We start from the raw sequence: 9,878 nt of genomic DNA, 5'->3' as shown, positions 1-9,878 counted from the left end.
AAGCTTGATTCAGTCTGATTTGGAAATCCCCAAGGCCAGAGACTGCACAGCCTCTCTGGGTGACCTGATGCAGCACTTGCCTGAGCCTATGGGAACAAGGTTTCCTGATGTCCTGGCTGAACCTCTCCTCTGTCACTATCCCCCATTGCCTTTTGTCCTCCCACCAGGCACCATGGTGAGGAACCTGGCTCTGTATTCTCCATGGCCTCCTTGCTGGTACAGGCAGCCAGTACCCAACAGCCTTCCCTTCCCAAGATCTCAGGTCCCCATCAGCCTTCCCTTCTCCAGGCTGGACAAGCCCAGCTCCCCCAGCCTCTCCCCACAGGCACCGTGCTCCAGTCCCTGCCTGTCCTGAGGGCCCATTGCTAAACGCACTCCTGCTTGCCGATAGCGTTCCTGAATTGGGGATCTGAAACCTGGATGGAGTATTCCAGAGCATCCCTTCCCTTGTTCTCCTGCCATGCTCCTGGTCACACAGCCTGCCATGCTGCTGTCCTCCCTTGCTGCCAGGGCACACGCTGCCTCCTGTCCAGCTCCTGCCCACCCAGACCTTTCCCATGGGCTGCTCCCAGCCAGGCAGCCCCAGCCTGGGCCACTGCAGGGGAGTCCCCTGCAGGGACCCCTGTGTCCCTGCTCTCCTGCCCAGGACACCCTGAGAGCTCTGCAGCCCCCCCATGCCATCCCATCTCCCCACACCAGCACAACAGCCCCGGCCCTCGGGCTCCCCAAGAGCTCTTCCTGCTCCAGGCACAGAGCAGCCATCCCAGAGCTGGAGCAGCCAGAAAGCTGATTTCGTTCCCCTTCATTCCTGCCATGGGAGGACATAGCACAGAGAAGAAGTTGCTGCAGGATTAATTATTTCCATTAAATACAATGAGAGACCCTCACTGACACAAAGTCTGTGGGTCACACAACACGAGTGGCTACTTAAGCAGGAGGAGATGAAAACTGACATTTCTATGAAGACAACATCACCACGAATTGAAACAGGAAAACAAAGTAAACCAGCAAAGACAGACTTGGCCTGTCATGACCTACAATGGAAGCCATTTGCAGGGTAAAGCAGGCAGTGTATGGCTGCTGAACCCCATCCAGTCACCAGCTTCCTCACAGCATCCTTCAGCTCCTGGTTCCTCAGGCTGTAGATGAGGGGGTTCACTGCTGGAGGCACCACCGAGTACAGCACTGACACCACCAGATCCAGGGATGGGGAGGAGATGGAGGGGGGCTTCAGGTAGGCAAATGCTGAAGTGCTGAGAAGCAGGGAGAGCACGGCCAGGTGAGGGAGGCACGTGGAAAAGGCTTTGTGGCGTCCCTGCTCAGAGGGGATCCTCAGCACGGCCCTGAAGATCTGCACGTAGGACCCCACAATGAACACAAAACAGCCAAGTGCCAAATAGAAACTTAACACAAGCAGCCCAACTTCCCTGAGGTAGGAATGTGAGCAGGAGAGCTTGAGGATCTGGGGGATTTCACAGAAGAACTGCTCCACAGCATTGCCTCGGCAGAGGGGCAGTGAAAATGTATTGGCTGTGTGCAGCAGAGCAGTGAGAAACCCAGCGCCCCAGGCAGCTGCTGCCATGTGGACACAAGCTCTGCTGCCCAGGAGGCTCCCGTAGTGCAGGGGCTTGCAGATGGCACCGTAGCGGTCGTAGGACATGACAGTGAGGAGGGAAAACTCAGCTGACATGAAAAAGACAAAGAAAAAGAGCTGTGCAGCACAACCTGTGTAGGAGATGGCCGTGGTGTGCCAGAGGGAATTGGCCATGGATCTGGGGACAGTGGTGGAGATGCATCCCAGGTCCAGCAGGGAGAGGCTGAGGAGGAAGAAGTACATGGGGGTGTGGAGGTGCTGGTCGCAGGCTGTGCTGGTGATGATGAGGCCGTTGCCCAGGAGCGCAGCCAGGGAGATGGCCAGGAAGAGCCAGAAGTGCCAGAGCTGCAGCTCCCGCCTGTCTGCGAATGGCAGGAGGAGGAAGTGGGTGATGGAGCTGCTGTTGGCCATGTGCTGCCTCTGGGCATGGGGCACTGTCAGAGGAGAAAAAGGCAGTGACAGGTTAGGACAGGAGGGATGTCAGATACAGAAGTTCAATTTAAACACTCACGACTCTGAACACTTTCGGTCTGCATAGGAGAGGCTGAGCGTGACTTGGTCATGATTGTCTCTGAGGTTGGTTGGTTTGTTTGTTTTCCCAGTGTCACAGCTGACAAGTGACTCTATTAGGGATAAAATTCCTAAGTAAGATTTTGAAGGCAACTGTGAAGAGTCTGAGCATGGGACAGACAAAGGGGCTCAACTGCCTGTGGGTTTGTGCCTACTCAAGGTTGCTGCAGAGTCCATCACACACACACAGTATCACAGTATGTTAGAGATTGGAAGGGACCTCAAAAGATCATCTAGTCCAATCCCCCTGCCGGAGCAGGAATACCTAGATAAGGTTACACAGGAATGTGTCCAGGTGGGTTTTGAATGTCTCCAGAGAAGGAGACTCCAGCTGCTCTGCACTTTCTACATAGACAGTCAGCTCCTTGCCCAGCAGAGCATGGCCAGCAGCCACCTCCAGTGCCAGACACCAAGAGAGCTGCCTGAACGCACCCTCCCCAGGCCTGGGCTGCACTTTCCCCCCACTCCCTGCCCATGTCTCTGCTGCCTGGAGCTGTCCCTGCCAGGAGCTGCTGCTCTGGGCCCAGCTCTGCTCCCTCTCAGTGCTCCCAGAGCCCATCCCATGGGCTGTGTGCTCAGCTCTGCCCTGCACACCCCTCCCGGCAGCAGGGCTCTGCCCAGGGGCAGCTCTGCCTCTGCAGGGGCTCAGGAGCAGCTCACACAAGTCCTGACAAGACTCTCGGTGCCTTCTCCAAAGCAGAGAAGGAAATTCCCAGCTCCCACTGCCCAACCTGCCCACCAAGAGTGGAAAACATCAAAGCTCAGGATCCTTACCTGTCAGGTAAATGCTCCCTCAGTGTCTTTCAGCAGGACCCTCTGCAAAAGTGCTCAGAGTGATGTGGAGCTCTGAGCAGCCCTGACCCACACAGCACCCTCTCCAGTGCACAAGAACAGTTTTGCTTCCCTACCAGGGGTTGTTCCTTCCCTCCCAGCTTCTCTCCCCCAGCACCGTGGGGAGCTCCCGGGCAGGCTGAGTGCTGACCCTGGCAGGCAGCAGAGTCCCTGCCCCTGCACACAGCCCCTGGGCTGCAGGGACCCTGCTGGCAAGGACAGCGCTGGGCACCCCTGGCTGCACACCCACATTCACAGCCTGCAGCCAGCCCCGGCACAAGGGACCTGCCTTGTCCTGTCCCTCGCATGGTGCAGAGGGAAGCCCTGCTCTGCAGCACATCCTGCTCCTTATCTACACAGAGAAACCAAGAGAGTCCTCCTGACAGATCCCATGGACTGTCCGAGGCAGCAGCTTGAGCAGATCCCTCCAGGAACTGCAGCTGCATTGCCCTGCACCCAGAGCCTTACCATGCACAGGGCTGGGAAGGTTTCTCCTGCAGGGAGCTCTCAGCATCCTCCACTGCCAAGTGCCTTTAAGCTCTCTGAGGCTCGCAGGTCTCCCCTGGGTGCCTGCAGGCACTGCCCCAGCCCTGCTCCTGGCCAGAGCTGTCTCTCTGCAGCACTGCCTGCTTGCCAGCATCTGTCTGCATCCCAGGAGCCCGGCCCAGCTCAGCAGCAGAGGCCCAGCCCAAGGTGGCTCTGCCTCTGCCCTGCTGGGCTCCCTCCAGGGCTCCCTGGGGCTCCAGGGGAACCCCATGGGAAACAGCCTGAAGCAAGCACTGCTGTTCCCTCCCTCAGCTGGCAGACACACTGCCTGCCTGCAGTGTCATTTCTCTGATGAGAGACAGAGTTTGTTGCAAACAAAGTTTCTCAGAATTCCAGAATCATTAATTTCAAAAAGACCCTTAAGGTCGACTCCAACCACTAACCAAACACTGTCAAGTCCACCCATGTCAACAGGTGCCACATCTCCACGTCTTTTAAAGACCTCCAGGGAAGGTGACACAACCACTTCTGTGGGCAGCCTGTTTCTTGCCCCATCATTTGGACAGCAAGGACTGGACAGGCTGGTATCTCCTTTAGCCCTGCTGATGGAATGGATTCACCATAGTTAATTGAGGCATCTCCTCCTAAGGCTGTAGGCCTGGGGTTGAAGGGGAACTCGGCTCCCTCCTGTGCACATCACAAACCTATAGGAGGTGGGATTCCTCCTGCCTCTGGTCAGGTCTTTACTTAAAAGGTACCTACATGAGAGCTCTTTGTCTCAGCATTACAGTTGATGGGGGCCAAGAGTGAGGTTTCTGCGTGCAAATCTCTGGGACATTTGGCATTACAGGGCTGGTCAATGTTACATACAGGTAATAGAGACAGGTCGAAGATATCTGCAGGCTGAGAGAGACAAGACAATATCGTTGCAAATATTCTTGTAGCACTCAGAGGCATCAGCCATCAGTTTCTATCAGTGAAGCAAGGTCTGTCCTTTCTGATACCCATTACCTGCTGGCATTGAGGGAACACAAAGTACATCACTGCAGGGTCTTTACTCACTCCCTTGATGATTCAACTAAGGAACAGCCCAAGCATTTTAACTGTGTGGTTGGGTACATGTGGCCTTCAGAGACAGCATCCTCCATGCACAGCCACGGGTCTTAGCAAATCTCAGTCAAACAGGAATTCAAGGGCACCAGGATGAGCTGCTGCTACTTCAGGAACAGTTAAAGAAGAAACAAGATAACACAGGACCACCACTAAATAAAGTGAGAGTACATAGAGGTGCATCTCAGGTCGCCTATCTCCTCTTTGCCTCAGTTATCACCAGCAAGATCTCTCAGGACTTTGTGCTTTAAGGCTCTGGATGGAAAATGGGAACAACCAGCACTGGATGGGGATCAAGTCAGGGGTTACTTTGCAAACCACACCCTTACCAGTCCTTGGGACCAAAGAGGTTGCATCCAAGTTGCAGAGAGTACGTTTTTCACCAGGACAGGCTGGTCTGTTCCTGTCCCAGGAAGAAAGGCCCTGCATTCTGTGAGGCATCATTTAAAATGCGGCTCCTTAGAACAGGCGCTGTAAGGGGAGGAATTGTACAGATAATCTCATGTCCCTTTGATGGCTGGAACCCAGGAGGTGTAACATGGAGGCAAGAATGATGAGGAGGGTTGATGCCACCTGCATGAAGGGGAAGCTTGATTTCTGGAGGTTCTCTATGTGACAGGAACAGGTTGGGTTGGCTTTTGGCACTGGGGATCAGAAAAGTCTGTAAGAGGAATATTGTGCTCACAGTTACAAACTAATTGCTCAGGAGGGGCAACAGAAAAGGTCTTTTGTCAGCACCTGAGGAAACCTCCAGGTTCATGAGCAGGTTCCTATGGAACTGTAATTTCATTCAGGGATGTGGGCAGGGGAGGGAAGGGCAGAGACCACGTCACAGACCGGGTCACAAAGGGCCCCACTGTGACCCCGCCGCCAAGGGCAGGAGGCGCAGGGCGTCCAGTGCAGGCTGGACCTGGAGCTGGGATAGTCCCTGTGCCAGGAGCTGTCCTGCTCTCGGGAACCTTCTCTGCAGCTCTCTTTGTACCCAGCCGGGATGTGCTGGGCTTCCTCCATCTGCCATGGCCCTCAGTGGGGAACGGGGGCACTTGCTGGATCTGCTGCTGCACGTCTGAAGGGAAATGGACTTGGAGCTGTGCCTCATTGTGCTTCACAGGGGAATGGTTCAGAGAAGTCGTCCTTGTGGGGATAACTGAAAGGGCCTTATTAATGACCAGTGGTAATTAATCAGGGACTGAATGAAAATCAAATGGGAATCCAGTGCTGATTAAGCAATAAGTGAGTTTTATTTCAACAGTGGTTTCACAATGATTTAAAGATGATGTAAATCATTATTTATGTGATGATTTAGATAATGAGTTTTCCTTCCAGCACCTAACGGGATGCCTACAAGAAAGCTGGAGAGGGATTCTTTTAAAGAGTGTGCAGTGACAGGACAAGGTGGGGGGGGCTTTAACCTGGCAGAGGGGAGACTGAGATGAGCTCTTAGGCAGAAGTTCTTCTCTGTGAGGGTGCTGAGGCGCTGGCACAGGGTGCCCAAAGGACCTGTGGCTGCCCCATCCCTGGCAGTGTTCGAGGCCAGGTTGGACACAGGGGCTTGGAGCAAGCTGCTCCAGTGGAAGGGGTCCCTGCCTGTGGCAGGGAGGTGGAACTGGATGAGCATTTTGCGTGTGAATGAGCCCTGTGGTGCCAAGTTCCTGAACTGCAGGTACTGAGAGAACAAAGAAACCTCTCAAGAAATAGAAGGCACAAGAAAACCCCAAGTTTCCGAGGGCACTGGAGACCCCACTCTCCATGTAGGCCCTTGTGTTTGTTTACCTTCAGAGCGGCCAAGCCCTGACCCCCAGGACCTGCTAAAGGCGATCCTTTCCCTCCTGCAGCACTCCGGGCTCTGCCCAGGGTCAGTGGAGTGTGGGAGCTGTGACTTGGTGGTAGATTGTGTTGCTTTGCACAAAGAGCTGTGGTTTTCTGGGCATTGGGCAATGCCTGTGAACTCCCCACAACCCGTCCGGCTTCTTTCATAGCTCTGCTCTCAGTCCTCAGTCACCTCAGATGTCCCAGTTCCTTGCTTGCATCCTCCAGACTGCCCCTGGAGGCAAGACCCTAGAGACTGTTGCACCCTGAGCTGATGCTCTGCCCTCTGAAACTGTGCTCCCTTTGCTCTCAGCACAGGACAGATGTCTGGGGGGGTTCTTAAGTTCAATTTGTGTGTGAAGGCATCTCACAGGCAGTGCAAGTGTAAGCAGAGGGCAAATGGGAAAGGACTGACGGACACTGCAGCTCCCCTGGCTCTGCACTAAGCTGCAAAGAGCTGAGAGCTTTTGCCTCTTTCAGTACTCTTCTGATTGTACCTAGAAAGAAGCCTCAGCAGTGTTAGGACATCCCTGATGAACTTCAGAGCTGTCCCAAACCAGCTCCATGTACCCAGAGAAGCAGAACAAAGCTGACTCCCTGTCAGCACACGGGAAGAGGTCCTGCTCCTCACACCACGCTCATCCAGCACAAACCAGAGAAAAGAAATGCATTTCAGTTGGGGGGATTTCACTGCCAGGGATGGGGCAGCCACAGCTTCTCTGGGCACCCTGTGAGGGCTTGGGCATCCGTGTCCCCACGGGGCACACCAGAAGGATTCTGTGTTTGCTTTATTGTTTGTCCAGAAGAGTTTTTGTGGGTGTGTTCTGTGACAGCACCGCTGCTGCCTTTGGAGCTGTGCCCCCTGTGTCCCTCCTGTCCCCTCTCCCTTCTCCCCACGGACTCTCTGTGCCCAAGGCTGGAACCCAGGGGCAGGTCTCGAGGCTCTTGGCCTCCTGCTCTGCTGCTGGAGCTGAGCCAGAGCCCCCGGCCTTTGCTTGGCCCCCCCATCCCTTGGGTGTCACTGGGCCCTCAGGAGCACTGGGATGGAGGGGGCTCACTCCTGACCCATCTCCTTGGCAGTCCTGGGGTGCTGGGGAATGTGGGGGGCGGGTGCGAGCACTGGGCAGTGGGGCTGTGAGTTGTCTGGGAGTATGGGGTGCTGGGAACCCGGCACATGGGGCTGGATTTTGGCCGCGGTGACCCCTAAAGCACACTCAGAGCATCCTGGGGATACCCCTAGAGAATGCCAGAGATCGCCCGCAGCACCTCCAGAGCACGCCATAGACCCAGTCAGAGCTCATGCATCACAATGACCTTGGGGACATGGGGACCAGAGGAGTGGCTGATTCTGGAACACCCCGTGTTCAGGTGTGCGAGGCCAGGGAACCCCACGGAACCCTTCACATGAGGAGGCACTGGGAGATGGCAGCTGCCCCACAGAACACAAGCTACAGGTGGAGGAGGCAAGAGCAGCTCCTCTGGTGGTTCCCGTTTTGGTGTCTCAGAGCCGGTGTCGCCTGTGGATACAGGAGAGTGGAACGAGGTGGGTGGCGATGGCGATCTTGGGGTGCTTTAGGAGTCGCCAAGAACACCTCAAGTGACTTCCCCAGAGTGGCTGCTTTGGACTCAGTGTGTGAGTTGTGCTGGCTGAGCCGGCAGCCAAGAGCTCCGGCTGCCTTAAATCCTGGGATCTGCCCTCATTTCTTGTGGGGAGAAGAAGGGCCTGTGGGGATGGGACAAGGGGGAACGGCTTTAACCTGACAGAGAGGAGAGATTGAGAGGAGATCTCAGGAAGAAGCTCTTCCCTGTGAGGGTGGTGGGACAGTGGCACAGGGTGCCCAGAGTAGCTGTGGCTGCCCCACAGCTGGCAGTGTTCAAAATACAGCTGAAAATTACCTGCCTGTTTCCTTGGTACATGGTTGAGTTGCTTTGGAGATAAATCTGACTCTACAGATCTAACACCAAGAGGAATTGTTCGCCTGCATGTGCAGTAGACACACAGATCCCTTGCTGTGTCATGTGCACTTGTCAGTTATTGAGGAAACTATCCATGGGCTGCGAAAGGAAACAGCACAGGAGGGAATTTTTAGCTAATTTGTGTTCTTCCTTGTAAAATCTGTTGGGCTAAAATCTGTGTTCTAGGAGAAACAGCAACAAGGGTCTCCCTCAATCCATCCTTTTCACAGAGTGGTGTAGTCGCCTCCTGTCTCTGTGCCTCCAAATAGAGTAGTGCTGAATTCCAGTTATAAATTGGGGAAATGTTTGGTTGGTTTACTCAATTGTTAAGAGTTTATTAAATGCGTTTAAGTCCCATGATCTATATGAGGAGGCTTCTGCAATAATGCAACTTGTCCAGCTGATTTCCATGTTCCATCAAAGAGCAGAATGTTCAACAACAGACAGAATAGAATAGCAATGAATGAAATTAGGGTAGGATGTAAAATTAAACTTGGTTCCAGTTGCTGTTGGTGACCATCCAGACATCCAGGGTATCCCACAGGGATGTTGTCATGGTCAGCATGTGGACTTGTTAGGGGCAGGTTAATGGTTGGACTCGATGTTCTCAAGGGTCTTTTCCAATGCAAGGATTCTCTGATTCTAAGCAAAGTTGATTTTTAGCCTTAACTCTGTCTCTCAGCAGAGCAATGACACTGCAGGAAGGCAGTGTTTCTGCCAGCTGAGGGACGGAACATCCGTGCTTGCTTCAGGCTGTTTCACTTTGGGTTGTTTTTTCCACCCCCCTCAAAGGAGACTGAACCCTCTGGGATGGCATCTTTGCAGCTTCTCGTCACCCTGTCACTGGCCTTTGGGACACGGGTTCGTGGAACCCACAAGGCGTGTTATGAAAATTCTCTTCCCACTAACTACTAGGTCGGCCAGTCTTTCAAGTATTTATAGGTCTTTTACTTATATATGTGTGGGTATATATATATTTGTATGTGCACTGTAATGTGATGAGGTAGTGGATTTTTCCTGGAAGCTTCAGTCCAGCCTGGAACTGGGGTATTGCAGCCCAGCAGAAATAATGGCAGAATCCCAGCCCCTCCAGCATGTCTTTGAAACCCTCCCACTGTCCCGCACACCATTAATCAGTATCTCTTGCAGGACTGGCTCCAGGGGCATCTGCCTCAATAGACAAGAGCAGGACTGCAGCAGAAGTAGCATGAGCGCCTGGCAGAGTTTGACTAGGACTAGTAATTGGTAGTGAGGGTGCTAGTGCTCAGTCCAAGTGTGTGGAATGTGTCCGTTTGAAGGGTGTGAGAGTCCTGTGTAAAACCACATTTGGGGCTCCCCATGAGACTGGGACACCCTTGTAATTCTCTGCTTTGCATCCCAGCCTCTGGTCACAGTGGGCCCGGGGCACTTGCGGATTGTGGTGGCAGTTTGTGAAGGCAGATGGGACACAGCCGACTGCCTGAGCCAGCATCTCCCCAGAACCTGGGCCCCAATGATCCTCACTACCAGTTTGGGGGTGGGT

At 54.1% G+C, this 9,878-nt stretch overlaps 1 protein-coding gene across 1 annotated transcript; it reads right to left on the bottom strand.

Moving 5' to 3' along the window:
• Nucleotides 1-1,027: 1,027 nt before the first annotated feature.
• LOC308228584 (olfactory receptor 14J1-like) lies at nucleotides 1,028-2,005 on the bottom strand (the record flags this gene model as incomplete). Its single annotated transcript, XM_080631959.1, has 1 exon — nucleotides 1,028-2,005. One exon carries the CDS (start codon nucleotides 2,003-2,005, stop codon nucleotides 1,028-1,030), a length of 978 nt encoding a protein of 325 aa, XP_080488085.1.
• Between the last annotated feature and the right edge of the window lie 7,873 nt (nucleotides 2,006-9,878).

This window comes from Psittacula echo (genome assembly GCF_963264785.1).
Source record: "Psittacula echo genome assembly, chromosome: 19".
NCBI lineage: Eukaryota > Metazoa > Chordata > Aves > Psittaciformes > Psittacidae > Psittacula > Psittacula echo.
The sequence above is the reverse complement of the archived record's forward strand: the minus strand, read 5'-3'. Positions and strand labels throughout refer to the sequence as shown.